Genomic DNA, 27,112 nt, shown 5'->3' on the forward strand with positions numbered 1-27,112 from the left:
TGCAGCTGATGCAGGAGGTGGGACGTGCTCAGATGTGTCGGCAGCTGGCATGGCTCTCATTCAGAGCTCTTTACTGTGTCTGAGACCCCGGAGAGAGGGAAGCCACCGGCAGCTGCAGCTCTCGCTCACAAAGACTTTTTTGAGGAGGTGTTCGTGGCAGCTGTACGAGGCTCCAATTCAATCAAGTCTCAGTAAAGAGGCAACACATCATTAAAAATGGCTCCTCAGAAATAACCCTGCTGAAGTGTAATTTCCACCGTGGCACCTGTAGGTCTGATGCTGAATTGCAATTTTAGAAATGAGCAAGCCTTCATTTCAAACCCTAAATCTTGATTGTTTTTTTTTCCACTTATTTTGAACTGCTGATTTCAAAAAGTGCACACCAACACGAAATGGATGAACATAGGTATAAATTCAGGGAATGTTCACCAATATTCTTCATTCTTCAAAAATAAATAAATACTTTATTTTAAATGAAAATTGTTAAATAATGCTACCATTTAACATGCATTTTTTTAATACTAATAATTATTTTAAAAAATCGTTAATTATTTAAAAGTATATTTTAAGCAACCATGTATTTGTAATGCATGATTCATATTCTTTTAGTTTGAATTAAATATATTTCTGATCTTAAACTCTAGATGACCAGAATTCCTAAATTGGAGCCACTTTTGAATGCCAAGCTAAGTATTAATTGGAACATGTAATTCAATGACGTCTTTGACTTGCACAGAGGAACGAAGGGGGCGCTGGCTAAAGATCTGGAAGGTCAGAGAGGTGTGACTGATGCTGCACCTGTTGAAATGGGCTCCAATTTCAAACGTTGGAAACCCGATACGCTCCATAAACTGCTTTCATCTGGAAACGCAGCATTAAAGTTACGTCTCGCCCTACCGCCAACTCACACCACATTACAATACTCTGGCTGAGGACTTTGCCTTGGACACTGGCAAACCGATCCTGCAGACTAATACTTCATGCTGAAACATAAGAGCTGCGATTCAGAATGAGCTCTGTGGTATATTGGGGGTTTTACTGCTATGATCATGTGACCTAACAACCAGAACAACCCTGTTAATAAAACACAGGCCTCATAACCAGATAAAACAAGAACAGGTGTCCCAGCCGAGGGACAGGTGCTTCATATCACAACAGAACAAAAAAAAAAAAAATCCACATAAAGACATACTAGGATAGCAGAATCAAGGATGCTAAATTACAAAGCACAGCAGAAATTAGTTCATTCCTATTCAATAGATGTAAAAATATTTGCTTTGACAAGTACGATTATTTAGTAAATGTTGTGACTAGGACTGGCTATTGAGAAATTATTTTTTAAATAATTTAAAATCACTTTTGAAAATCACCACTATACAATCATTTAAAGGTTTCATATGATGTTATTAAAAAGAACATTATTTTGTGTATTTGGGGTAATGCAATGTGCTCTATGCCCGCCTTTCTGAAACGCGTTGATTCTTACAAAACTCATCGCTCTGAAAAGCGAGGTGTGCTCTGATTGGCCAGCTATTCAGGGCTTTGTGATTGGCCAAATGCCTCAAGTAATATGATTCATGTCCCGTTAGTCTTTGCAACTTTACAGATCTTCTTTATGCACCAAGGGCTTGTAACACTCCATAGAGAAAGGAAAACTTGAAATCACATCATATGGCCAGTTTAAACATAATTAGCAGTTTTACAGAAATATTTACTAAATCAACATGTTAAATTGTAAAACCAGTCATCATGTCATCAGAATTTTTTTTATCATTTGTTTGATTCAAAACATTTTGTATGAGTTATAACGGTTTAATTTTTTTTTTTTTTTTTTTTTTTTTCATTTTACTTATTTTATGCTCATATGTTGCATACTCCATAATTATAAACCAAAGAAAAAATTCTCACTCTCTCGCTGTTCACGTTCCTTTAAAATGGCATCAAGCCATTTCTGCTTATCCTCAGCGTTCTTGGCCATGCACACAAACCACTTGTTTTTAGCCGTGTTGTGAATCTTCCAGCCACTGGTCACTGTGTAGTTGTTACTGTGATAGTCCGCTGGAAAGACAAAGTAAAAGAACACAAAAAAAGACAAAAAAGGTTAGAAATATCCATCAAAGCTAATAACATGAGATATCATTTTGACAGCTTATTACCAAGGTTAAAAAGGTTCCCTCTAACCATTACTAAATGAGTTACTGACCCAAACACAAATGCTGACACAGATAATAAGATAAAGATTATCTTCAACAATCTAGAAGCATTAATAATGTAAAAAAGGTTCAACTGTCCTATTAGTGTCAGAAATCATTAAAGATGCATTTCGGCACATGGCACTTCTCTCCCACCATTAAACCAAAGCCTGACAAGAGACTGTCTGAGTGAGCGGTTCAGACTGTTACTCATGGTCCAATTTTATCCCAGACCTGACAGCAGGTGAATTATATGGAGAAATGAATGAGGTATGGAATAGGTAATGAGCAGTGTTAATGTGCGGTAGTATAAATAGATTTCAGAGCACTGAGAGGATTTGACAAAGGCTTTTAGCTCATGTAAACTGGAGAGAATTTATGGGTAATCGTATTTGGCACACGTCTGGTTCAGTAATAAACACCACCTAAGCATTATCTGATTGTTTTCCAATTAAAACAATAGCTCAGTCAAAACAAGCAGATCAGATTGCCAAGCTTTGCATGTGAGAGCAATAAAGAAACATGGAGTACTGTGAAAAAATAAAAATGAGATGTTTAAGGTTGCCATACTTTTTTTTCCTGTTGCCACAAATGATGTGCCATTTTATTACTGCTTCAAATGTGACTGATCTAATAAAAATTTAGAGTCAGAACTATATATTTCATTACTTTTGTTTTTTTCCACTCAAGACATATTACATATTATGACCATTACATATTATGGTGCTGCTTTTGCAGTAAAGTCAGTCTTTTATTGTTATTAATTTACTATAAATAAGCCTTTAGGGTTAGTAAATCTTATGGTTTACTAACCCTAACTGAATAAAATATTAAAGGGATCATATGATGTAAAGATCATTATTTTGTGATTTTTGTGTATGTTGACATTTTTCAAATACTGTAAATTAATGTAGGTCCTTTATTCTCCGCCTTTCTCCAAACGTGTCGTTTTCTACAAAGTCCCTCCGTCCGACAAGTGCAGTCTGCTCTGATTGGCTAACTGACACAGTGCATTGTGATTGGCCAAACACCACAAGCACTTGTTGTAAATGTAACGCCCCTTTCCACAATCACGAGCTTCATCTTTTAAAATACATGTAAAGACAGTTTATAATGTCCTTTGTTTTACCATCAGTTCAAGCACAAAATCATATGACCGCTTAAATTAAAATGACTGGCACATAAGATTACTCATAGCTTAATATAAGATTTTGGTCATAACACCTACCACGTCTAATAATTATTCATCACTAAACTGTCTTGAAATCTCCCTTGAAACAACACTGTAATCATAAAACTGCAATTAGGCCCAATATCTGAATTTCAAACTCATTATCTTCAATCTTCACCCCCAGCATGCAAGTCATTTTATCTGTAACCTCATTCAATAAGGCAAAACACAGCAGTTAAATGATGCAATTGCACAGATGTGGAGCGTCATGTGACACAAGCCCTAATAAACATGACATTGAGAGACTGAAACACAGTTCAACTGAAGGCACGTGTGGTTTAGGCTGGTACTGTGACAGCCCTATGCCTTGTTTTTCAGAAAGGATGTTTTTCTATGTGGCTCAGAGAAAAAGAGAGAAAAGTTGCGCTTCCACCCTGCTACTTAAGGTGTGGTGAAAGACTAAGAGCAAAAGGTGAGAAGAGCAGCCGTTACTTCTCCTGAGAGTTGAATTTCATGCTCGGCCCGACAGCTGAACGGCACCTTTGACGAGTTCCCTCGGCTGTCAGCGCAACAGAGGTGCTAAATGCAAAGCGCTCGATTCTGAGAAACCAACCCTGCATGAATATATCTTTAGGACATAGAGGCGCTAATTTCTACTGCATCAGCTGAAGTTCCCTTTAAATGGTTGTTTGTTTCTTGTGAAGTTCAGAAGTATCACATGGTGATCAGATGGAACAAAAACAAGGACATCATACAGGAAACTCCCTTAAACATCCCAAGAAAAATGTTGCTTTGTACTGTACATTACCATTCAAAAGTTGAGTTATTTTATTTATTTTTTAACATGATCGGAATTGCATTATTAATACTTTAGACTTCTTTTGAAATTTCTATACATCAAAGAATCCTGAAAAAAACATATCAGGTTTTCCACAAAAATATAAAGCAGTTCAGCTGTTTCATCACTGACAATAATAAGACATGTTTTTTTGAGCACCGAATCAGGATATTAGAATGATTTCTGAAGGATCATGAGACACTAAAGACTGGAGTAATGGCTGATAAAAAAAAAAAAAAAAAAAATCATCTGTTTTTAACAAGAATAAATTACATTTTTTTTATTTTGTAATAATATTTCACAATATCATTTTTTTACTGTGTTTTTATGGACATCTATGCAACGAAGAGCATAACAGACTTTTTTTTTTTTACTTTAAAAATCTTTAAAACATTTGTGTGGCAGGAAACAAACACAATAGTTTCAAAATCTACTTAGCTGCACAGGAAACTCAACTGATTTGAACAGACTTTGAAGTTAGCATGTTGCTAAGCTAACAATTCGATACTTTAAGCAGCACAGAAATACATGACACATACAAAACAGTTTAAAAGCACTAACAAACTCCAACCTACCAGTTCCGTCTTCCACATTCTCGACCTCCATGACCTCCGTGTTGATGCGGCCTCTGAACACGTACTGCGGCCCGTTGATGGATTTTGTCCTTTTGGTGGATTTCTTCCCAGACACTCTGGGTTTTTAAAGAGTGAACAAAATGAGACCAATATTGTTTGGTTTCTACACATGATTCTGATAGCTGTTTCAGTGAAATTTTACTGGGGATAACAGTAATCTACAAGAAATCATGTTTATGCATGTTTATGCAGATAGGTTACAAATATTTTAGACAAGATTAATATAAAACTCAAAAGCATCTTAAAGGCCTAACCGGGACTTCCTCTTGCAGTAAACTAGGAGGTTGTCAAACAGGAAGAAGACCCGTTCCTGGATGTTTCCAGCTGATATCTTCAAAAGGTTGCCTTGGAGCAACAGTTCGGTGCATATATCAGTCAAGTTCGTCCCCTGGAGAACAAAACAAAGGAACATTACATTGATTTTGATAAACGCACATCTTCACAAGTTCCATGAAAAAGAACAGTATAAGAGTTTCACCTATAAACATTCCATGATAAATATTTTATTTAGAAGTGATTAGCTGTTCTTGTAGTGGCAGTTGAAAAAAATTATGAAGATGCTGCCAAGATTTATATTATCAGTTTATTTGATCAAGTTGAATTTAAAACAACTTCAATCTGGTCACTAAACCAGACCTTCCATCTGTGCCTCAGATAGGAGCATCCCCTTTCTCTTTAAAGGGCCAAAGGAAGCCCGACATGTTAACACAAATGTGTTCTGTTCCATACCCAGTACCATTTAAAACTGATTCGACTCTGACGCTGCGGTTCGTGCTGACTCTGTACAGGATGTGATTTTCTATGCTCGGCAGGTGTGGGCGTGTGTGAGTGTGTTTGATAAGCAGACTCCATCTTCTCTGCTTAATCAATGGCATGCCCAGACGGGTCAGTTAGAGAGATGGGAATCTGCTTTCCGCTTGTTCTGCACTATTTACCTATAAAGGTGAAACACTCTGGACTAAATGGAAACTTAATGCATTTGCTTTTCAATCAGACCCCACATCCTGAAACACTCTGTGTCTGGGGTTACATAAAGCCTGATCTTGAAGCCCTCATTTTATCTTGTGTTAAATGTTTAATAGTTATCTATACATGATCTCTGGAGAACCGAAGAACTGAAACCTTGAAGGAATAATTCTGTCATTCCAAACTCATATTATTTGCTTCCTTCTGTGAAATGTTCAGGATTGTACAGTGATACCCAGAATGTCAAGCTTTGTATAAAAAAAAAAAAAAAAAAAAAGATACATTCCATTATATTCCAACATATTCTATATTCCAAGTTTTCTGAAGTATTAAAAACCTAACTTTTGTATTTTCTTTTGATTTCTTGTACATTTTGCATTTATTCATGTCAATTTATAGTTTGACAGCCCACATTAACTATAATTAATTGTTTAACAGTATCCTGCACATTCTTTTTTGTTTTTGTGTTCTACAGAAGAAAGGAAACAATATGGATTTGGAACAACATCAGATTGAGTAAACAATGAAAATTCTATTTTTATGGGCAGACTATTCCTATTCCTACTTTAAAATATGTTAAATAACGCCCATCCTGTCATGATTTGCAGGAATCTCGAATGTTCACAGAGGCATGATTTGACTAGAAAATAACACAACAGAAACAAAAATGCACTGTTTGCATTAAATGGTGAAAATTTTAACCATCTAAGCAACACTTAAAGCTTAACGCCAGCTATAGAAAATGCCTCACTTTGTCCAACCACTCAGTACTGCATCAGATAAATCAATAAAGAGGGTTAATGGACAGGGTACAAAGAGTGAGAGAAAGAGAGGATGGAAACAAAGTAACTATGGTATAGAGAAGATGATGGAAAAAAAGGAGGCGGGGAGAGACAAGCAATGAAAGACGAGCAAAGAGAGAGAGTGGCACACAAAGTTTGTGGTGGCACACAAAACTAACAGATCTCTATAGTAACGGGCCTTTGTGTTAAGACATCCTCTTCCTGTCCTGAGAAAATGTCATCAGCAGACAGAATACAACACTGATCATGTCCACATCAGTGATTCTTTTGAGGCTGCGCTTAAAAAATGCTCATAAACACAAAGCATTCTGTCAAAGAGGAGCTTCCCAAAAACAAAGAGGTTTTTTAAAGAAATATTAAACCCAACTAACTGGTGCTGCTCTGTTCCTTTAAAACCATCCACCAAGTGCATCATCTATGACAATGAGTGATCATGTATCTGACTCACCTCCCAGCCCTCTATGCGGGACTGTAATATCTCAAGAGCCTCTAGTTTCTCCATCTGTCGCTTGGTCTCGTTGATGTTGCAGCACACGGCTTTCATGGCCTGCAGGGCCTCCTCTACCGCCGGGTAGTCTGAATGCTTCTTAGGGGTCCTCTTCAAAAGTTCCTGAAGGACAAACAGCAGGTACATGCCTGTGTTACACAGTTACACATCAACTATCTGCTGATATGTTGGGTTATAAAGGGGTGTTTAAAATGAATAGTAAATAAAAATTTACCCCTTTTAATACTTTCATGATCTTACTCCCAAGAAAGACAACATCTTAGTAATTACAAATGTACACCACTGCTCTTTTTTTTTCCTCTGGCATCATTAAGGACACTACAAAATGTTAACTTATAACTAAAGTTCTAAATAGTAACAGCCATTTAAAAAAAAATCCTAACTGATAAAACTAAGTCTTCTTTCATTTGGATATGTCTAATTATTGAAGTAAAATGTGTTGCAAATGTAATTTTATAGGTTTAGTTTTATATTTGTTTGTCCCGTTATACACAAAGCTACTGTTAATGTATAGCTTTAATAATGTTGCAAAGTAGTACTACCTGTATATATATGGAAGAAATAATCAACTCATAATGCACATGCTTGACAATAGCCATTGTGGAAAAAGGGAAGTTGTACCTTTAGTAGCAAAGGGTATTTACAGATCCTCTGAATGGGAGAGAGGAGATACCCCTCAAGAGGAACATCTGTGCTCTTTTTTCCTCCTAACAACATGAGGTGCTGAAAAAACAAACACATGATTGGATTTGCACAACATCCCCTTTAAACTGATTTATGTTGAGAATACAGTGGGTTTCCATAGAAAACATTGAAAGGCACACTCTCACATCCTGGTTTGTACAGTAAAATAAGTTTGGGTATAACTTTCACTTCAATCAGTTTTGGAGATGATGAACTGATCTAGCCACTAATGTTTATGTGATCTTGTCACTAATGAAATCTGTTGCAGGGCTTCATATGTGAAACTAAGATGTGTGAGGGATCTTCATCAGAATATGATCAAATCTAAATAAAATACACTGGACTTTTTGAAGAGGAAAGGTGCTTACCAGTAGGAAAGTCCGTACGTGAGGGATCTTGTTAAGCTCCATCAGTAGTCTGAGTGCTTTCTCGTGGTTACTACAGTACTCGCCATACACAGAGAAACGGTCCCTCTGCAGTAAAGAGAGGAGAGTCAAAACACTTCAAAACACTCAAGAGTCAAACTTTCTTTTATTAGAAAGGAGGTCTGTTTTTGCACATTGCAATTTATAAATCTCACATTCAGGTATAAACTTTGTCCCAGGCTGGCAGGCCCTCTGATCCACCTAGGACCTGAGCTTAGCTCATATGGGAAATACTGAACGTGTAATAACTATTTAAAGAAATTTTACATAGCTAAATATGCCTCTTCCTTTAACCATTCTCTCAAATACCAAGCTGTGAAGTGAAATGGGGGGTGATTTCAGGCAGTGAAACTGCCAGAGAAGCAACAAGGCCCTTTCATTTTGCCCTACATTATTTGAAACAACACAGGAAATGAAATCAAAGTGCATAGGTTTTGACTTCTCGGTGGTGTGCAAAGCTAGGTGGAAATAGGGTATAAGCTAAAAAGAACAGCAGCTCATCTTCAGACATTTAAAAGTGAGCAGAGCACAGCTTTGGTGACCTATAAATAAATGCTTTTAAATAAATGCTGGTCCAACTTAACCTTTATATGAAAAAAAATATAAAAAAAAATAAATTACATTAAACAGGATCTGTTGGGTCTGGCTAAAATAAGTCTAGAAGAACTGTTCATCTGGTTTAAATCAGGGCTGAGATGACGATTTATTAAAGATGCATGTGGCGAGGGTAGGATGTCATTTATCCAAGTTCCACAGGAATAGTCTGTGTAGGCACTGTAACCTTGACAGGGACACTGTGAATCCTGACAGATGAGGGAGCTTGAGGCATCCTGACAGAGAAGGAAACCAATACTGGGATTCCACAGGCATTGTGTGGTTAGAGAGCAACTGTGTGTTTTCCTCTTTTCTTTCTCCATTTACCCTCTTCATTTGTCTGTGCATGTTGTCTATATGAAAAGCTGTATGTTATCTATATATGTTTGTGTGTATATGTCTAGAGAGGGTTTGGTATTTGCATTAAAGTGTATGCAGTGTGTGTGTGTGTGTGTGTGTGTGTGTGTGACATATCAGGACACAACTCTGCATAATGACATGGGTATGACACAGGTATTACAAGGAGAGGGTGACTTATGAGGACATAACCCTTATCCCCATTTTTCAAAACGCTTATAAACCATACATAATAAGTTTTTTTGAGAAAGTAAAAATACACAAAGTTTCCTGTGAGGGTTAGGTGTAGGGTTAGGTGTAGGGTGATAGAATATACAGTTTGTACAGTATAAAAACCATTACGCCTATGGGATGTCCCCACTTTTCACAAAAACAAACGTGTGTGTGTGTTTGTGTGTCAGTACTCTGGTTGGGCCCTCAGGGCTCCAGACCTCAGCACCTGTAATGAGAGAGTTTGGCAGCATCACACAACCTCATCCATGAACGAGGCGAACATCTGTCCTGGCATATGCTTTAGAGCACCGTTCATCCAAAAAACACACACATTCACACTGAGTCCAATTAAGAGGAAATTCAATCCAGTTTGAGGTTAAAAACCTCAGAATGTTTCAGTGAACTTGGTCGAAGGTCACATACAAATGCCAAACCCAAAATGGCTTCTTGTGGGAACCATAGAAAGAGTTAAAGTGCCAGAATTAATATGCATGGTTGACAGCCAACACTAGGAAATAAATTAAATCACTGTTCAGATCACAAATCATCATTATGACCATATTTTCAGAGTGGGAAAATATTTTCATTTTAATTTATAAAGAACTGTTTGAATGGATAAAGAAGCTACAATTGTAGACAGCTATGTAGACAACATTACAAATGCTTCCATAAAGTTGCAACTTTAATGCATGTGAAAAATGATTTATTTATTTATATGTAATTTTTTATTAAATACCCCAAAATTATAATAAAAATTAAATAGTAACCCACATAATGTTATATCAATCCTTTCAGAAACAGAAAAATGTAACAAACCAGCTGACTGAAAATGGATCAAGGATCAGGTGCACTGTTTTCTTAATGCATCATGCAGTGACTTTGGACTGAGATCCAAAATAAAGTGAAGCAGACAGATCTTCTTCTAAACCTGTAGAGCTGCTAACTAACTGCCTTTGTTTCAACTGAATATTTGTTGCTAAAATTGAAATTGTGAGTGAAACTGCATTTTCTACACTTTTTATTGAACTACTGGTCACTTTTGAGAAAGACCACAGGGAGGGCAGGTGGTCTCGGGGCTGACTGTATTTTGAGAGAATGGAGGAGGTGAACGCATACAGATCTAGGATACTGGGAATCCCACACTGGGATGGATTGGGGCTCAGATTTTTAAATGGTTAAGGGTTTAAAAAGTCCAAAAGCCATAATAAATAAATTGCTAATCAGAGAAGCACTAGTTCAATGATGATTTTAAATGCAATCTCATGGACTCACAAACTTGAGGAACACATGTCCAAGAGAATGGTGTGCTTGGGGTTCAGGCTGCAAACTGGCATCCAGAGTGGAAAGAAAATCACGATGGACTTCCAAAATGGACTCAATGTTGGAAAATAAGATCTGCATGAAAGGAAGATTTTTTGATTTATTTTTAAATCACCAAAAATAACACAATTTGTAACCTAATTAATCTTTTTTTTTTTTTTTTTTTTTTTTTACCTTGAACTGCTCTGGAGTGAGACATTGTTGGTTTTCTGCAGTCTGCCTTATTCTCTGGAGAAAAGCCTGTTGATTAAAAAAATAAAATAAATAGAGAGAGACACAAAGGGAAAAAAAGTTAGTGTTTACACAAGGAATCACTGCGGTGTGAAATAAAGGTGGGCAGATTTGTATGGTCCCCACACTTATGTTAATGTTTGAAAGCTGTAACACTTCCTGTAGGTTTACACCCTCATTCTGCCTGTAACTCTGACTAGAGACTAAACCTTCAGTGACAAACACACATGAAGCCAAACCCAAGCACATACTGCACTGTGTACCGGAGATGGGAGAATAAACAGAAGTGCCATAGACTCATTTTAGTCTTTAGAGTCTTTACAAAGAGATCTTAACAGCACTTTACCCTGCTGTGCATACAGACAGACTATGTGTTAAAACTGTAAGGACGGTAGACCTTCTACACAAACATGCACACTAAACTATCAAAACAAACACAAATCTCAAACTAATGATTTATATCTACATTTACTGCATGTAAATATAGCAAAACTCATTATAAACGTTGAGTCATCATCAAATCTTCAGCCTACACTGTATAAACATATAAACTGCTGAATCTAGGGCCCCTATTATCAACTACGATATGACCTTTCCAGTTTTTTGTTATTCACTGGATAAGGATTAAGGGCATAACATTTATTTTATTTTTTACTAACAATTTCTACCCTGTAAAATACATATTCATTATAGAAATGCACATGGAGTTTTTATTACTATATTTTATTAATTTATATGACTTCAATGGATGGGAACACTGATTCTTAAAAAAAATGTTATTATGAAAAACATAATAAATATCCAGATTTTTTTGTTGTTTTAAAATAACTGAAGTACTTTTCAATCATCTTGAAGCCCCCTTGAAAGTTTGCTGAGGCCCTTAGTGGGTCCCGGCTCCCTGAGAAGCTTTGATATACACACGTTTAGACCGACTCTGTGAATAAACAGTATATATGGTGAACTGTGGAGAGGCACATTACCCATAATCTTCATTTCGCTTGCTGAGAAGCAGATACAAACAGAAGCAGAGAGTTGAGAGAGATTTATAAATATCTTCATCACTGATTTGCACAGTTTTAGAAGAGTCTCCCCTGGAGAAAGACAGTCTGCCACTCACTGACTGTTTCTAATTCTGGCTCTGTAAAACACTTCTCATCATCAGCAGCAGCAGTGGCAATGAGGCGATCTGTTAACAGTGCGCTCGACTCGCTCCGCCCCAGCGTCTGTTAAATTACCTGTCACTCAGACAATCTCCAACAGCACCACCACAAAGCTAAAGACTTATCCTGAGCGGTTTCACCTTTGCCACCTCTGCTATTGTTTTTTTTTTTTTCATTCCATCTTTCTCTTTGATTCTTTTATTAGCATGTGAGGTGATTTTGTGCGTCAGCATAGGGCTGATTGTTTTGGTAGAAAAATCTCTCGTCGCCAGTCTCATAGATTATATAAGGCGAGTGAGAGCTTAAATGCAGGCTGTCATGCCTCTTTTTCCTTTACCACATAACAGGAGGAAAAGTTCGCTAATGAGAAGCACTGGCTGTATCTCCTCCTGGCATCCTTCTGATAATGACAGACTAACTCTCGGTCACACTTCTGTGTCTCTGGAAGACATTTAGGATGGCAGCTTATGCTCAGAAGAGTGTTTGTTTGTAGAAACTCTCCAACACATTTAGCTGTAAACATCATCTGAAATCACATGCTTGCACTCAAGAAATGCTCAATTCAACTTAAAGGCACAGTTCACCCAAAAATGACAATTTTGTCATTTACTCACTTCTATTGTTCCAAACCTCCATGGTTTTCTATTTTCTGTAAAACAAAAACTATATTTTTGAAGAAAGCGTTTATAGTCTATACATTGTTTTGGACCCCATTGACATTCATTGTATGGACAAAAGCAGTCTAAACATTTTTCAAAATAATATCTCCTTCTGTGTTCTTCAGAAAAAAGAAAGTCATACAGGTTTGGAATGAAATGGTTTATGTTTAGCAAGTCAGATTTCCCAGAAGGGACCTGAACTCACTTGTAACTGACACCTAGTGTAATATGGGTAGTGATGATGGTGGTCTTGTTGTTCATTGCAGTTCCTGGCGGCAATGCGAGGGGCCCGTCCCTCAGGCGAGTGCTAATTTAATCTCTTATATGGCCCATCCACAGTAATCCATAAAATGGTCATCCATGCGACTCAGCCCGAGGGGCTGGTGGAGTTACAGACAGGATGCGAATCTCCAAAATGCCACACAAACAGAATGAAGGGTGTAAAGAGTAAAAGGAGTGTTTGCATGACATGGATGGAGTTTATGGAAAAGATTTCTAAATATTTAAAAAAAAAAAAAAAAATGAATAGTGGTTTCCTAAACCCCACGCCCAAACCCATGCCATTGGTTGAGACAGTGTTGCTTTGTTGGGATGGTCATGATGCTCAACAAACAATTTTAATAGATGGGTTACATACAGCCATCTCTGTAAGACGGGATATGTGAAACTGTTACATTGAAAAAAGGCACACTTCATTCACCTTGATGAGTGTTTAAGAGTTTCCTTCCTAGGGATGATTTGGCCCTTCTCTGGCCTTTCCCCTGCATCATGCTCACGTCAGAAAAATCAAGTAAATAAACAGATACTTCAAGGCTGCATTATGATTCCATGGCAACGGTTCCTGTATCTCTGGGCAACGGAGAGTGTGAAGTCAGCAGCAGAGGATGACAGGTGCGACCGGGGGCATGTGTGTGAAATGAAAATTGAATTCATTCATTCTGATTCAAAGAGGCACTGAGCAAATGAAATATTGCACATCAACCTTTACAAGCTATTTTGTTGTGACTTCAATCTCTTTCAGTAATCAGATGATCCGGCGTTTTATTTCAGCTGGAACAAAACTAAAAGAGGACAGAACTCTCAAATGGAATCTTCAAGTGTGTGAGGGCTCCAGACATTACAGATGCAACAGAGAGCGAGGAAAAGAGTTAACAGCAAAAAATCTGAAAATCTATAGTCTACAGGCAAACTGACAAACTGTAAGCACTCTGATGAGGTTTACATATCTGAAGACTGTGACTGTCTGTTCTGTCCAGCTGGTAAGAGGGACAGGGGAATAGAATTACACACAGTAGAATAGCCACAGGCTGTTAGATGTAGAAGAGCAGCAATGTGTCCATATGTCCCCACAAAGGAAACAAGCTGTTCGCTGATTCTTTTCCCCCCTCAATTAAAAGCTTTGCCAGGAAACAGACATTATAATTTTGCCACCTGCAAAACAGGGTGACCTTAACCAAACACTGACACTAATTCAATGACAGGAGCGAGACCCTGGCCTCTTGCATTTCAGGAAGGAAAAGGCAGAACGAACCTTTTCCGTAACAAAAAGGCTGCTGTTTCCCACACACACAATACATCAACACTGTTCATTGTTTAGAGCGTTTTCCTTTAAGTTAGCACGTTATCAAACAATGATTGTCATTATTGAGACAGAGGAAAAAGAAAAAAAAAGACTCGGAAGCTTGCACAGCCTTTCACCCTTGTATTGAGGATGGACTACTGCCAAAAACAATATACCGCATGGAAACTGTGAAGTAATACTTGCACACAAACACTCACAGAGCACGGAATATGCACTCATTAGTGCATCTGACAAACCACAGCCATGTATGATGTCCACCGCAGTTTTTACCACCACACCGTAAACTAATTCCTGTAAGCCCCTTAAAAACGCATGTGCTTGGACAAAACATCAATGTAAAGTATATGTACTTGTGGTGACATTATACGGCCTGTAATGATTGCAATATCTTTCACAACAGAACAGTGGCTTCTATTATGTGTACATTAAAGGAATATATGAGAAGCTCTATCGACAGCATCTGTGGCAAATCATTTCCCATAAAAATTCGTGTTAAGTGCATTTCTGTCAGTACATTTTATTGTGTTTGTTTCCACAATTGGGGAACAAGTGGAAGTTGACTTTAATGTCTAAACTTTACCATTAACCCATAAGATTTGTTCAAAACTCACTATGATAAATTCATATCCAGAACTTGAACAAATTTGTTTTGCTGGACTGAAACTTGAACCATGTCACAACAACCACAGTCACAAACATAAAAAAGTATCAATAAGTAACCATATTCAGTATGTATAAGGAAATATTTTTTATTAAGTGCAGTAATTGCCCCTGGAAAGAATTTTATTTATTTATGAAAATATGAAGATTTCTCAAATTAATCTTACATTTAATCTTTAAATTAAATCACAATTTTATCTTCAATTTAACTAAATCTCAGTATGAACATATATGAATCAAATACAAAAAACATATCAAATACAAAAGTACCAATAAATAATGCACACACAAAATAAAAATACAAAACCTCTTTTGTACTTGTGTAAGGATATATAGCTTTATCTTTAAGTCTTTTTTTAATTTTTATAAGTGTTTTATACACTTTTCCACGAAAAAAAAAGTGTCAACCCACAGTGTTAAATGTAAAAACAACTTACAAACTGAACCCTTCAGATGTAACTATCCAGCTGAGGTGCAGCTATAACCAGCATCAGTTCAGTTCTAACAATGACACATGGGCAGATCTTACCAGGTCTCAGAACAGAGAGGAGGACTTGAGTGAAAACCATTCACTTTGGTCCAGCACATCTCTGTCCTCAAGAGCCTGAAAAGCCATTTCTGTCACACTTGCTTGCTCCTGGAGGAGTCAGACACTGAACAGCGATGGGCCACTCTAATAACCTCCTTTACGGCCTCTCTCACAGACGAGAGGCGTTCATTATCATGCAAACAGACACACCACTTAGTCCCTCTCTGATAAACAAACACCACTGCAACTCAATTAGCTGATATTAGCAATGCCAATGTGCTGCCTTCTGCCGGTACGGATAAATAAAACCTTATTATTGCTTGAGTCTGAAATACTGCTTGCAATGTGCTTAACCTGACCTTCCATTTCCAGTGTGCGAAGTGAACAGGAAGTAAAAACAACTGGGATTTTTCACTCTCAAAACATCATTTCATCAGAATACCAAATGTCAGGAAAAAATTTCAAGATATATGCAATAAAGCAATATGTGGTGAGGTCATGTGACAAACAGTGCTGTTATGTAATAATCCATAATTCAGCTGTTTGAAATGTTTATAGGGCCCTATGATTTCCGCGATTTGGAAAATGCAGACAGAATTGTGGAATCCAGTCATTAAAAAAAATGGAATTTACTTTATAATGCAATTATATGGAATGTGCCTAATTTTGGATGGATAAAGCAAGAGTAGATCAGAAAACTCAAAATGCGATATGGGCCACTTTTTGAATACATTTAGCCACATATACCTTTTAAATACGAATATTGCATGTTCTGCAGGTCTCTGTGTAAATGAATAATGCAGACACACAGTTTCGACACATATACTGAAGCGCGTGTGACGCTCAATGTGTTTTTGGCCTTTGCCACCTCAATATATGAGTACATGAACATATGAACATAATCTCTAGAGTTACCATGAGAGTCACTTCATGAGCATTTTACGGTTTCTTTTAAGTAAAGCTATCGTCATATATACATATATATGTTTATATACGGTATAAAGTGTATACTGCAGGATGCTTAAGTTAATATTATGATTCTGAACAAAGGCAATTTGTAAAACAGCTAGCTAATACTGCAACGTGGATGTTCTGTTTTAAGAATCTTCAGGAAAAACAATCTGGTTTTCACTTTCTACTGATTAGTAAATGGTGAGTGCAATTAGGAAATGAGAACCTTCCTCTAAAAATATAACCCTTTTTAAAGAAAGAACACCCTCGAAATCATAGCAATGTATGAATTGAGGTGATACTTGTGTGGAAGGGGGAAATAAAGTTGAGTTCTCTTTACAAAAAAACAAAAAGAGGAAGGATATGACTCTAGATAGGAAACGGTGCGGTCTGACAAGCTTTGTGTGGTCAGTGCAGAAAAATAAGGCCACATGCATACCAGTGTGCTGCTAAAACAGAGAAACAACTTGAGGCAGTGAGGACAAATGCATCTCAGACTTGAGGTATCATTCAGGCCCAAAGACTTCAATCCTTTAGGGTTAGGGTTAGGGTTAGACCCTAACCCTAAGACTTCAATCCTTTAGGGTATAGTGTGTTTGTAGCTCTTCTTGATTTGACAAAAGTAAAGACTCTGAACAGAGCAACAAAACACATTTTTACAGAGAAAAACATTGTGAATTCACATTATTATTCTAAAGGGGTGAAAGTTTGATTGACATACTTTACTGTCTCACATCGCTAGAGATCTAACCCATCAGCCATGCTGAATTTCGGAGTGACAGAAGGTCAGACATGGGCAACAAGCCTTTTGTTTGATGTGAAGCAGTCAGGCAAAGATGGTCAGACAGTAAGGTGAACCAAACCAGACTGGCCATATGTTGTCATGGACTTCAACCTCTCCAAACAGGACTGATGGTCAAGAGCCTGCTGCCAACACTTCTGCCATCAGCAGGCGTCGAGACTAGCACTGTTCTGGTTGACCTAGCAGCACCAGTACACAGACGGTGAAAGAAAGTGTGGTGGACAGTCAACATGTCCGGGGATATCAAAGCTATTTGACTTCTAGAATATTCTCTTATGTGCTACTGAGATCCTATTTTTTTACCACATGTACGCACATAAAAGTGCATGAATTCTGTCACACAGGGCAAGTACAGTGGCACTCTATTGAAATCAGGAAAGTCTGGCTATTGCAACATGCTCTTTTTAAACCTCTGATTGTGAAACTAGGGTAAATTCAGCAATTTCTTTAAACGAGACGGTCACTCCAAGTCATTGACTAAAACAAGTGGTCGAAAGGTGTTGCATTTGGGATTGTTACCTTTGTACCTACCGATTTGTTGACAAAAGAAAAGAAAAGAAACAGCTGTGAACCCATTTTATGCAAGAATCTGTCAGATTCTTATCAAAATCAGCAAGAAAACATTGGTCTGGGTGAGCCTAAATTGCTTAACACCATAAGGGAAGCTACAGATCAGGAAAAAAGATGCAGAAACGCAAAAGCATTAAGGCACACTTCTAAGCCTTCACTGTAGCATGTGATTTCAACTAAATTGAACAAAGAAACAGAAGTGAGACATTCGAAAAACCGTGATATGCGGTTTTAACAGGCGCTACACAGAACAATGTGTACAAGTACAATTTCTGAACTAACAAAGCCAAACATTAAGCCTACAGGTCACATCCTGGTCCAACAAATGATAATCAAATTATATTCTGATACTTTAAACTTTCAAATGCAACAATGGCCCATTTTAAGGGGTCACATGACGTTGCTAAAATGTACATTATGTTGTGTATTTGGTGTAATGCAGTGCGTTTATGTGGTTTAAGGTAAAAAAAAAAAAAAAAAAAAATTTCCATGTCCCAGCAAGATGAAACAAAAACAATAAAACCCATTACAAATGAGGCAATTGTAGCATACAGTAGAGACAAAATAATGGATTATAATGACTTATACGGTCTTTTTACGTGTTGCATATCACTCAGCGTAAACTTAAAACCATGTCTGCATTTGTGATTGGAGAAACGACAAACAACAAGCACTACTCCACACTGCTCAAAACTTGTGTTTGAATTGTCAATGTCAAATTCTTTAAATATAAGAAATGTACTTACAGACTGTGAGTCAGATGCGCCAGACTGTCCTTGCAAAGTTGGAACTGCCCCACTTCACAGAAACATTCTTTGTGCACAGACTCATTGTCGGCTACTCTGCAGGTTCAGGAAACAGGTTCATAAAATGCGCTGCACACATCTGAATATTTGGGTTGAACTGTTCTGGAACGGTGTTGTAAACACAACTTAACCACTGATTTCTAGTGGTGTCCTCTTTTGGAAGACCAAACAAAGTATTCTCGCTTTCACAACAAAACACACAGTGTCACACATGGTGGGCTTGAGAATGGCGCGGCCGGCAGATTCGACGAAGGAGGCTGGACTCCATTCCGTTCACGGTTAAAGTCGATCCGGCGAACCACAGTGCGAAGTTGATGTATTTTCTCAGTGACCAGCATGGATCAGCTATAGGCATGACAAAGCAGATATCATCCTCTTTTGGAAGGCTAAACAAAGTAGTTTAGCTTTCACAATGAAACACACAGCGTCTCCATGACATGGCTGTGGCGGCAACAACAATACTACAGCAAGAATAAAAGTTACGCCTTCTTTCTTTGCATAAACATTTGGGTGGTGTTATGCAAATCTTCCCACACAGTGACATAGATGTACACACGGTTAGCATGGTTAAATTAGGCATTTTAGGAGGGCATGGACAAGTCTTAACTTTTAGAAAGAATATCTCTTTGTGTTTGAGATTTTAGTCTTTGCAACTTTATACCTTGTCTATTCACGAACAACTTGTAAAACTCCAAAGAGAAAGGAAAATTTGAAATCGCATCATATGACTTTAAAAGGAGTCATGGACATGCTCTGTTTTTTTTTATTTAGTACTGTTCTCAGAGGCCCACTTAAAATGTTATCAAGATTTTTACATAGAAAAAACATCATGATGTAGAAGTAATAGGCAATTTTCGGTCCTGTTTTTGACCCCCCTCATCTGAGCGCTCTGTTTGAATAGGCGTGGCAGATAGTAGACTCAAAAGTAAACCCCCACTGTTGTAACTGGCTAACACTTGTGTATGTTTGACAGTCTACATCCTTCACAGATAGATGCATAAATACTCACTACATATCAAATGATCTGTTTAACAGACAAAGCAATAATAATCACATAATAATGTTAATTTTATTTTTGAAAATCCTGCGTCTAATTGTGCCTTGTATTGTAAACAAATCCGCAGTAAAAAAGAAGTGAACAGACAGAGTTCTTACAGACACAGTCTAGAACTTAATAAAAAATAAAGTTCATTCAATCTTTTCTAAAGCTGGGATCAGAAGGAATGCAATGCAAAGACTGTTTTTTCCCACAACTTGGCAATGCACAGCATCTTCTTTTCTTCAGAGCCATCTTTATCTTTTGGTTTCCACATAGAACTGCGTATTCACCCCCCTCTTAAACATTATGTGCGAATCGAGAGGCGGGGTTTATCCACACCCATTACATCATAGAGTAGAACATTCCACAATCCACAATTCCACAAAACTTCCTTCAATATAAGATGTTTTTGTCAAAAGTTTGAGTCAAAGTTTTGAGTTCTGAAACTTACAGGATGTTTTTATAACACAATGACCTCTTATATGCCAAAAGATCGATCAAGAGGATTTTGGTTTCTCAGTTCATTTTTAATATCACGTTTACACTAAAAAGCTAGCACCAAAGTGAACAATGTCTTACACTACTATTAAGGGGCTGGGATGATATAAAAGCATGTCAAAGTTCTTTCTCTGTCAGGGTACGACTAATGTATATTGACACATCAAACATGAATGTTTCACATTTACACATATCTTCACATTTACAACCCCAGATCATCTCCAGTGAATGTAAACATATCAATCCCTGAATATTAGCAACACTTTTTCCAATAGTTCCAAAGTTCTACGTTCAAAGTATAGTACCTTTAGACTACTGTGTCAGACTCTATAGCAATCACAAACTGAATGTGATTACTCAGCGTTCAGGCAGAAATAGACAGCAGACATTTCTGCAGACACTTTGCTAACAGTCAATTTGCCTGATAGTTGCTTTCATTCAGCAGTAATTTTACAGCAGCAACAATGAGGAGTTTCAAATGCACAACAAGAAAGTGAGCTCGGGCATTCTGTAAAAACAAGGACAGTTTGAAGGAAATACATGCATATAATAAAAAGTTTGAAATAAAAACCAAATTCATCTGAATGTTCAGAATTCACCAGGCTACAAAAATCTCACATGTACAGTAGAGTAAATAACTGAAAAGACAACAAAACCAACCCACCTTACTTTACAAAGTGAAACACCAACACTATAATTTGATTTATTTAAGAATGGATAAGGATATTTAGTGACCCATCAGGAACTGATTGGATTGTAAAAAGTGGGCGTTACATACCAGAATAAAGTCAGATCAAATGTGTGTTTAATAAAACAATGTCTAAATGTCAACATCATCCACTGGCCTCCTGTGCAACGTGCTTGACATCAGTGGAAAAAGAAAGTCATTTCAGAAGAAGAACATTAGAAAGAAAACAAACACATTTTTTCTTTGGAATAATGTACTGCTGAATCACTTGCAAAAAGCCCAGGAATATGTAATGAAAGTAAAGATGGTCAGTTTTGATTTCATGTTGACTATAAACCCACAGCACCATGTGTGTCACTGTGAGGGCTGAAGGTACCTGATGAAAAACTCATCCAGTCTGATATTATGGGTACTGCTAAGTGACAGGATGTTAACCTATAGGATGTCCACTCTAGGACATCCTTAGACATTAACTCACCCAGCCTTCCTCAAGTTAAATGTCTCAGCACATGTAAGGACTAACAGCATCCTGCCTAAAGGTGATTTTTCCAGCTTTATACAAACAATGGTGTTTACTTGCTAGTACTTTAACTTTGAATGAACAATAAAGGGTCACATAAGAACCCCCGAGGTTCTCAAAACCACACATTTGTCCTCTTTTTCCAGAACAAGTGAGAAGAATCTTTACAACCCGAACTGGTTCCCACAACGTGAGCAACAGCAAAATACACTGAATCTGATGCTCACGCTTCCTGTGAATGCCCAGCTAAAAACACACCCCAGCCATTCCAAAGGGCCCTTTCATGGCTCTCTGTGAGAATCTGCCTAGCTGCAAAAGGGTATGAAGTAGTTTTGGACGCAAGGAAGGGGCCATTTTGGCCGGCATGGCGTGAAATTGAATAAATAAACCGGGGTGGTGGGGTGGGGGGTTCCTCTCTTTGTGGCCGCAACCCAGCTAATGGAGACAAAGAGCCCAGTAACAGGAGGATGAGGTTTGAAAGAGGGGATCCGAGCTCTGCCCTCTTTCTTCATGACTCTGATTCCCCACCACCCCTCAAGCAGCGGCTACTGTAACAAAGTCCTCTTTGAGTTCGACCCCCTGTCACGCACTTCCGCTATGAGGGGCTTCAAAGTTCACGGCTGTTTGAGCTGCACACATGGGTGGAAACGAGCCATGGCACGACATGACATGAAGAGAGACAGAAAAAATGAGGGTGACAAGGGACGAGACACTCAGCACTGATGCACTGAGCGAGATTATGCTACATAACCTAATGGCAATCTGGAAAAGGCCCGATTAAGATGACTTTCCAAACTAGATTCTCTGAGGATATTGTGAGTGGTGCTTGCCTATGATCTTCTGAGTTGTTGCTAGGATGGTTTGAGTGGTTCACACATCCGCGTTTGTATAAGTTCCCACGATGCAAATGACTGGCTCCTGACACCGCCGCGTCACTACAGGTTGAGTCTGTCTTGTGTCTACAGGACATTTGTCAGTAGCTCATAAATAGGACAAGTGTATTCAGTGTAGCATCAGTGATTATAATAAGTATTTTGTTGTATCGCCCCCCCTGCTTTCCAAGATATCAGCATTATCTGTCAAAAAACGCATATCAGTTGACCACTAATATCAACACCACACCACCAGCGGTTGTTGATCCATTACCACAACAGTAGTAAAAATCTGCCACCATCACAGCCCTATGGAATTTGGTTTTGATCTACCCTTTAATGTAATGAGATTTTTCCACCTGTTTTCTCATCTGCCAAGCAAAAATAATTAAAGATATGCTTCCAATGTGAGGTAGTTGTGTACATTGCATTACGCAAAATGGCTTCATTCACAAGAAAACTCCTGTCTGTGACCCTACTATATCATTAAGAAGCTTGAGGGTATGGAAAATCCAACACTGGTTGACCGTTGAACATTAATGCTACAAACGATTGGTGCTGACATGTGGTAGTCCAGATAAGATCTCAGTCCAGATTGGATTGGCCATCTGGAAGGCATTTGGGCTCATCTCCATGGAAGAGTGATTGAGCACATGGAAAGGTGCCATGAGAGCCAGGGGTTCATTCACCACAGGGGGGAAAGGACAGAGTGGTCCCTGAGCTAGCCCATACGACAACAACAGACAGCAATCATTATCACTTCACATAAAGAGACACTTGCATGAGTACTCAAACAAACACATACTGTTTAATTACCTTTGGAGTGTACTGACACATAATGGTATTTATTTGGCCTTGAACAACTGCAGCAGCTTACTTTGTCATTTACCACAGGCTCATATGCGTGTGTGCATATTATCTAATTTACTGATGTGTCATTCCTACTTCCCTCTAGAATAATGGATTCAATATCACTGACGCACATTCAGCCCAAAAGCCACAAAGTGTATCATCATTATTGCAGTATTGCTTCATTAGAGTCAAATTACAAATGCACGATTTCTGTCATTTATTCATTGATTATCATCCTAAGAGTGGCTTTGGTGGCTGGACAAGACTCTTCCATCTTACCACAGGAAATACACCCACAAGATTACAAAACATCGGATGTTTTACATCCGTTAAAGGGTTATGACTGATTAAAGTACAGATTGAATGAGTTCATTCATTATCAAACAGCAATAATTCAATCAAACAGCAGGTTTTGCTTCAAGTTCTACATATGATACAAAAACGACAGTTCACTAATTCCACATGACTCATATGATTTATTATTTTAAATAATCTTCATTTAGATTTTTTCCACACTTGTTAAGCTCCAAAAATAACTTTAAATTAGCAAGAATTCCTTGTTTACTAGTAGATTCCAGGCTTTTTGATTATATGCAGTATCATTACATAGGGAACAACCCCAAATTTAAGCCATTAACAACTAATTAATTTGTGGACAAACGGTTCTTCTAATTTTGGAACCTGAGCAAACTAGAACTAGCTCAAACAAATGATTTGTTCACAAATTGGACTTGATCCAGCCTTGAACTCGTTGACACAATTGCCCTGTTTACACTTCGTATTAATATGCATATGTAAATCGACAGAACAAAATCCAAGTGTGAACGGTCTAAAACCATTTGTTTTCTTTCATAGTACAGACACACTTGTGACTAAATGTGTTCAAACACAAAAGTCTATTCTCCGCCTACTGATCTGAAACATAAAAAATGTGGAATATGTTGTGAGAAGTCTGATTCACAGTTTTCAAATTCACAGCTGCTTTCTTTATCCTTTATCATTCGCTTCCTAAAAATAAAAGTGACATGAATAACATGAGAGTGAGTAAATAAATAAAAATTACAAATAGAAGACCAATTTTTAGGTGAAATATCCCTTTTTTTAAGAATCAGTAAACATTATGTCAATGAATTCCAATGGCTTACTTTAGTTAAGCTCTCTGATATATCTTATTTAGTTAACTAAATTAATTACCTTTAATGAATTTTTAAGCAAGCATTAGTTCAAGCTAACTGGCTTAATTCCATCTTCAAGTGTTCTTTAGGACTCAAGTAAATAATTCAGTTCCAATCATTCTGACACAATTCACATCCATCAATACTACACGCTCCTTTGTTTGTCCAATGATGAGGTACGTGGGATAAGTTAACATCACGCTGTTCATATTTCTTCCCTTTCAGAAGCAACTGGATAAGCTATAGCCTACATCTGAAGATCCCCCCGCAAAAAATATCTGAAGAGTCATGACACTACGGCCGGCCCCTGGCCACAAACCGCAGGGGCAATTCCCTGAGGACAACTGAGGAATTCCTTAGAGCTCTTCTGGACAAAGGTGTCAAGGGTCGATACTTCAATTATGGCCTTCTATTTACTGCTGCCTTTCTGTTTGCAAAACATGCCTCTCCAGTAGGTGGCTATTGTCTATAGCTGCAGAAGTAATGTTTGTGATGGGGTCACAATCAAGGCTATTGGCGGTCAAGAGAGAGTGAGAAAGCAAAAGTATTGTATCAGATTCAAGTAAATAATCACAGCCACTATCCCACAAAGAGATCCAAAGGAAAACAAACTCCATACATGCACATAAATCCTCATCACCTAAATAATTAAACAGCCAGGAACATAAAACAGACCTGCTTAAAGCAGAGTTATGTAAGTGTCAGTGTAATGCTGCAAGCTGTAATCCGAAGTTTATTGAACATTTTGGGAACATCTGCTAAGAGTCTTATCCCATATGCCTGTGGTCTGCATACCTCTCCTCCGTCTGATAGCATTCATAATATCTAACACATGGCTTTGTTTGCTGTCAGCTTTTTTGTTAAAGATGAGGAGGTGCCAACAGGCATACCTTATTCACGTGTTTAGATAGATGCGATTAAATCAGAGGTGTGAATCTAGTGAGAGCAGGGGACAGTTATTACACCATTGCCTGGTTACATATCCCAATGTGTTTCTGTTTTTGATATCTGAATAAATAACTCATCGACACCTCTCTCAGGCCTCTGTCAGCGTGGTCAGGAACACAGATGACTGTATCAGTTTCATGCTGTGCTCGTTACCTCACAGTGACTCACCAATCAGTAGCGATGCACCGATACCACTTTTTCCAGTACTCGCCCAATACGATACTTTTATTTTTGGTACTTGCCGATACCGAGTACTGATACCGATATTTTTATTACATTTGTAAAAAGCTGGTCAACTTAATTTGTTAAATATATAGTCAAACCAAAATTTGTTCAGACACCTTCAACATTTCACATGATCACAGTTTATTCTCTATAGCTTAGAAGATGGTAATAAAATATGACAAGAACTCATAGTTAAACTGTCTCAGAACAAATTCATCTTGATAATGTTTGATAACTGTGATAGAAAGGTATGCAATGGATTACAATGAACAAAAAATTATTCATACAGCTGTTAGTATTTACTATCAATACTTAGATGGGCAACCCTTAACCTTAATGACAGCCTGTAGTCTCCTGGGCATGCTGTCATCCACGATAGGGACAGTGGTAACGTACTGCCTAGCGCATTACACACAGGCTGCTAGATTCACTTTTGCCAGAGTCTGCCTAAGGTTGAAAATAAATGATATTTTTAGTGAATGCCCCAATAAACTGTCTTTTTTTTTAACGATTTAGTTATAATCCAAATGTGTGCTAAGTGAGTGAACATCAAAGATCACACAACAGAAGTGCGTGAGTGTGCTCTCTCTCTCTCTCTCTCTCACTCTCTCCCTCCCTTTCTCCCTCACTACTGTTAAGTAACTTGTGCATTGTTTTACTTACTTGTTTTTGACATATACGACCGAATTATAAAGTTTTCAGTAATTAAATGTATATTCACTCTACAAGCTTGTGTATTTCCGCTGCTGCACGCTTAATCCACTCAGCTATACAGGCGTTAATACAGTATTTATATTTCAAATAAATGGTGTTCTTCTGAACCTTCTATTCATCAAAGAACTGTTTTCAACATTCATACTGATAAGAAATGTTTCTTGAGCATCAAATCAGCATATTAGATTGTTATCTGTAAGGTCTATGCTGTAGATTGGGAAAAAATCCTGTTTTTGGAGGGTCAGTGTCCAACCCCAATTACACACACCAGAACCTGCTGATCAAATTCTTCATAATTAATCAAATCTTCCAGGCAGGTATAGTATATTGTGACAAATTAGTGCTACAGTTTGCAGGACACTAGACTTCTATGAGCAGGTTTGGACATCCCTGCATTACAGATATGGCTCAGGTGACTGATTATAGAATTCTCCAGAACCAAACGACTACTGTAGAAATGAATGCTTGTGTTTGGTTCTTTTCCAGATATCCTTGGGTCTTTGGGTGTTACGGAGTACAGACATCATAAAAGTCATCGGAAACAGCTCAAACTACAAAAGCACTTTTCCTTCAACTGTTTTTCCCTCAAGTGATGCGTTATCAGAGTAGAACATGAGGAAACTCAACCCCCTCCACAAATCTTGTCAGCATTAAAAATGAGGCTATAATTAGCAACATTATCCCAGTGTTTGTTTGATATCAGATGCTTGAACACGAGGAAAGGTCTACCAAGCTAACTGAACTCAGGAAAAGTTAAAGGGATTCCTGAAATTCCTGGTGCTGACTTGTTCCTCTGTGTCCTGGGCTTGGCTTATAACGCATGATTTGTCACAGCTTTAAAACACTGATAATCTGACATTTTAAAGGATATAGTAGAGTAATCGGCAGAGCTTGCGGCAAGAGCTCACAGCTGCAGACTGTTTTA

General features: G+C 37.8%; 1 protein-coding gene across 1 annotated transcript in view; it reads right to left on the bottom strand.

Annotated features, from left to right (window-relative positions):
• Positions 1-1,882: 1,882 nt before the first annotated feature.
• Positions 1,883-27,112, bottom strand: part of LOC113100855 (phosphatidylinositol 3,4,5-trisphosphate-dependent Rac exchanger 1 protein-like) — a 29,855-nt gene continuing 4,625 nt past the window's right edge. Inside the window, exons 2-9 of the mRNA XM_026265375.1 lie at positions 10,881-10,946; positions 10,659-10,781; positions 8,166-8,270; positions 7,735-7,836; positions 7,054-7,215; positions 5,091-5,224; positions 4,777-4,892; positions 1,883-2,058 (exon numbers count right to left, since the gene is read on the bottom strand). Coding sequence (XP_026121160.1) covers positions 1,883-2,058; positions 4,777-4,892; positions 5,091-5,224; positions 7,054-7,215; positions 7,735-7,836; positions 8,166-8,270; positions 10,659-10,781; positions 10,881-10,946 — 984 coding nt within the window. The remainder of the gene's footprint in view (positions 2,059-4,776; positions 4,893-5,090; positions 5,225-7,053; positions 7,216-7,734; positions 7,837-8,165; positions 8,271-10,658; positions 10,782-10,880; positions 10,947-27,112) is intronic.

Source organism: Carassius auratus, unplaced genomic scaffold, assembly GCF_003368295.1.
Source record: "Carassius auratus strain Wakin unplaced genomic scaffold, ASM336829v1 scaf_tig00217378, whole genome shotgun sequence".
NCBI lineage: Eukaryota > Metazoa > Chordata > Actinopteri > Cypriniformes > Cyprinidae > Carassius > Carassius auratus.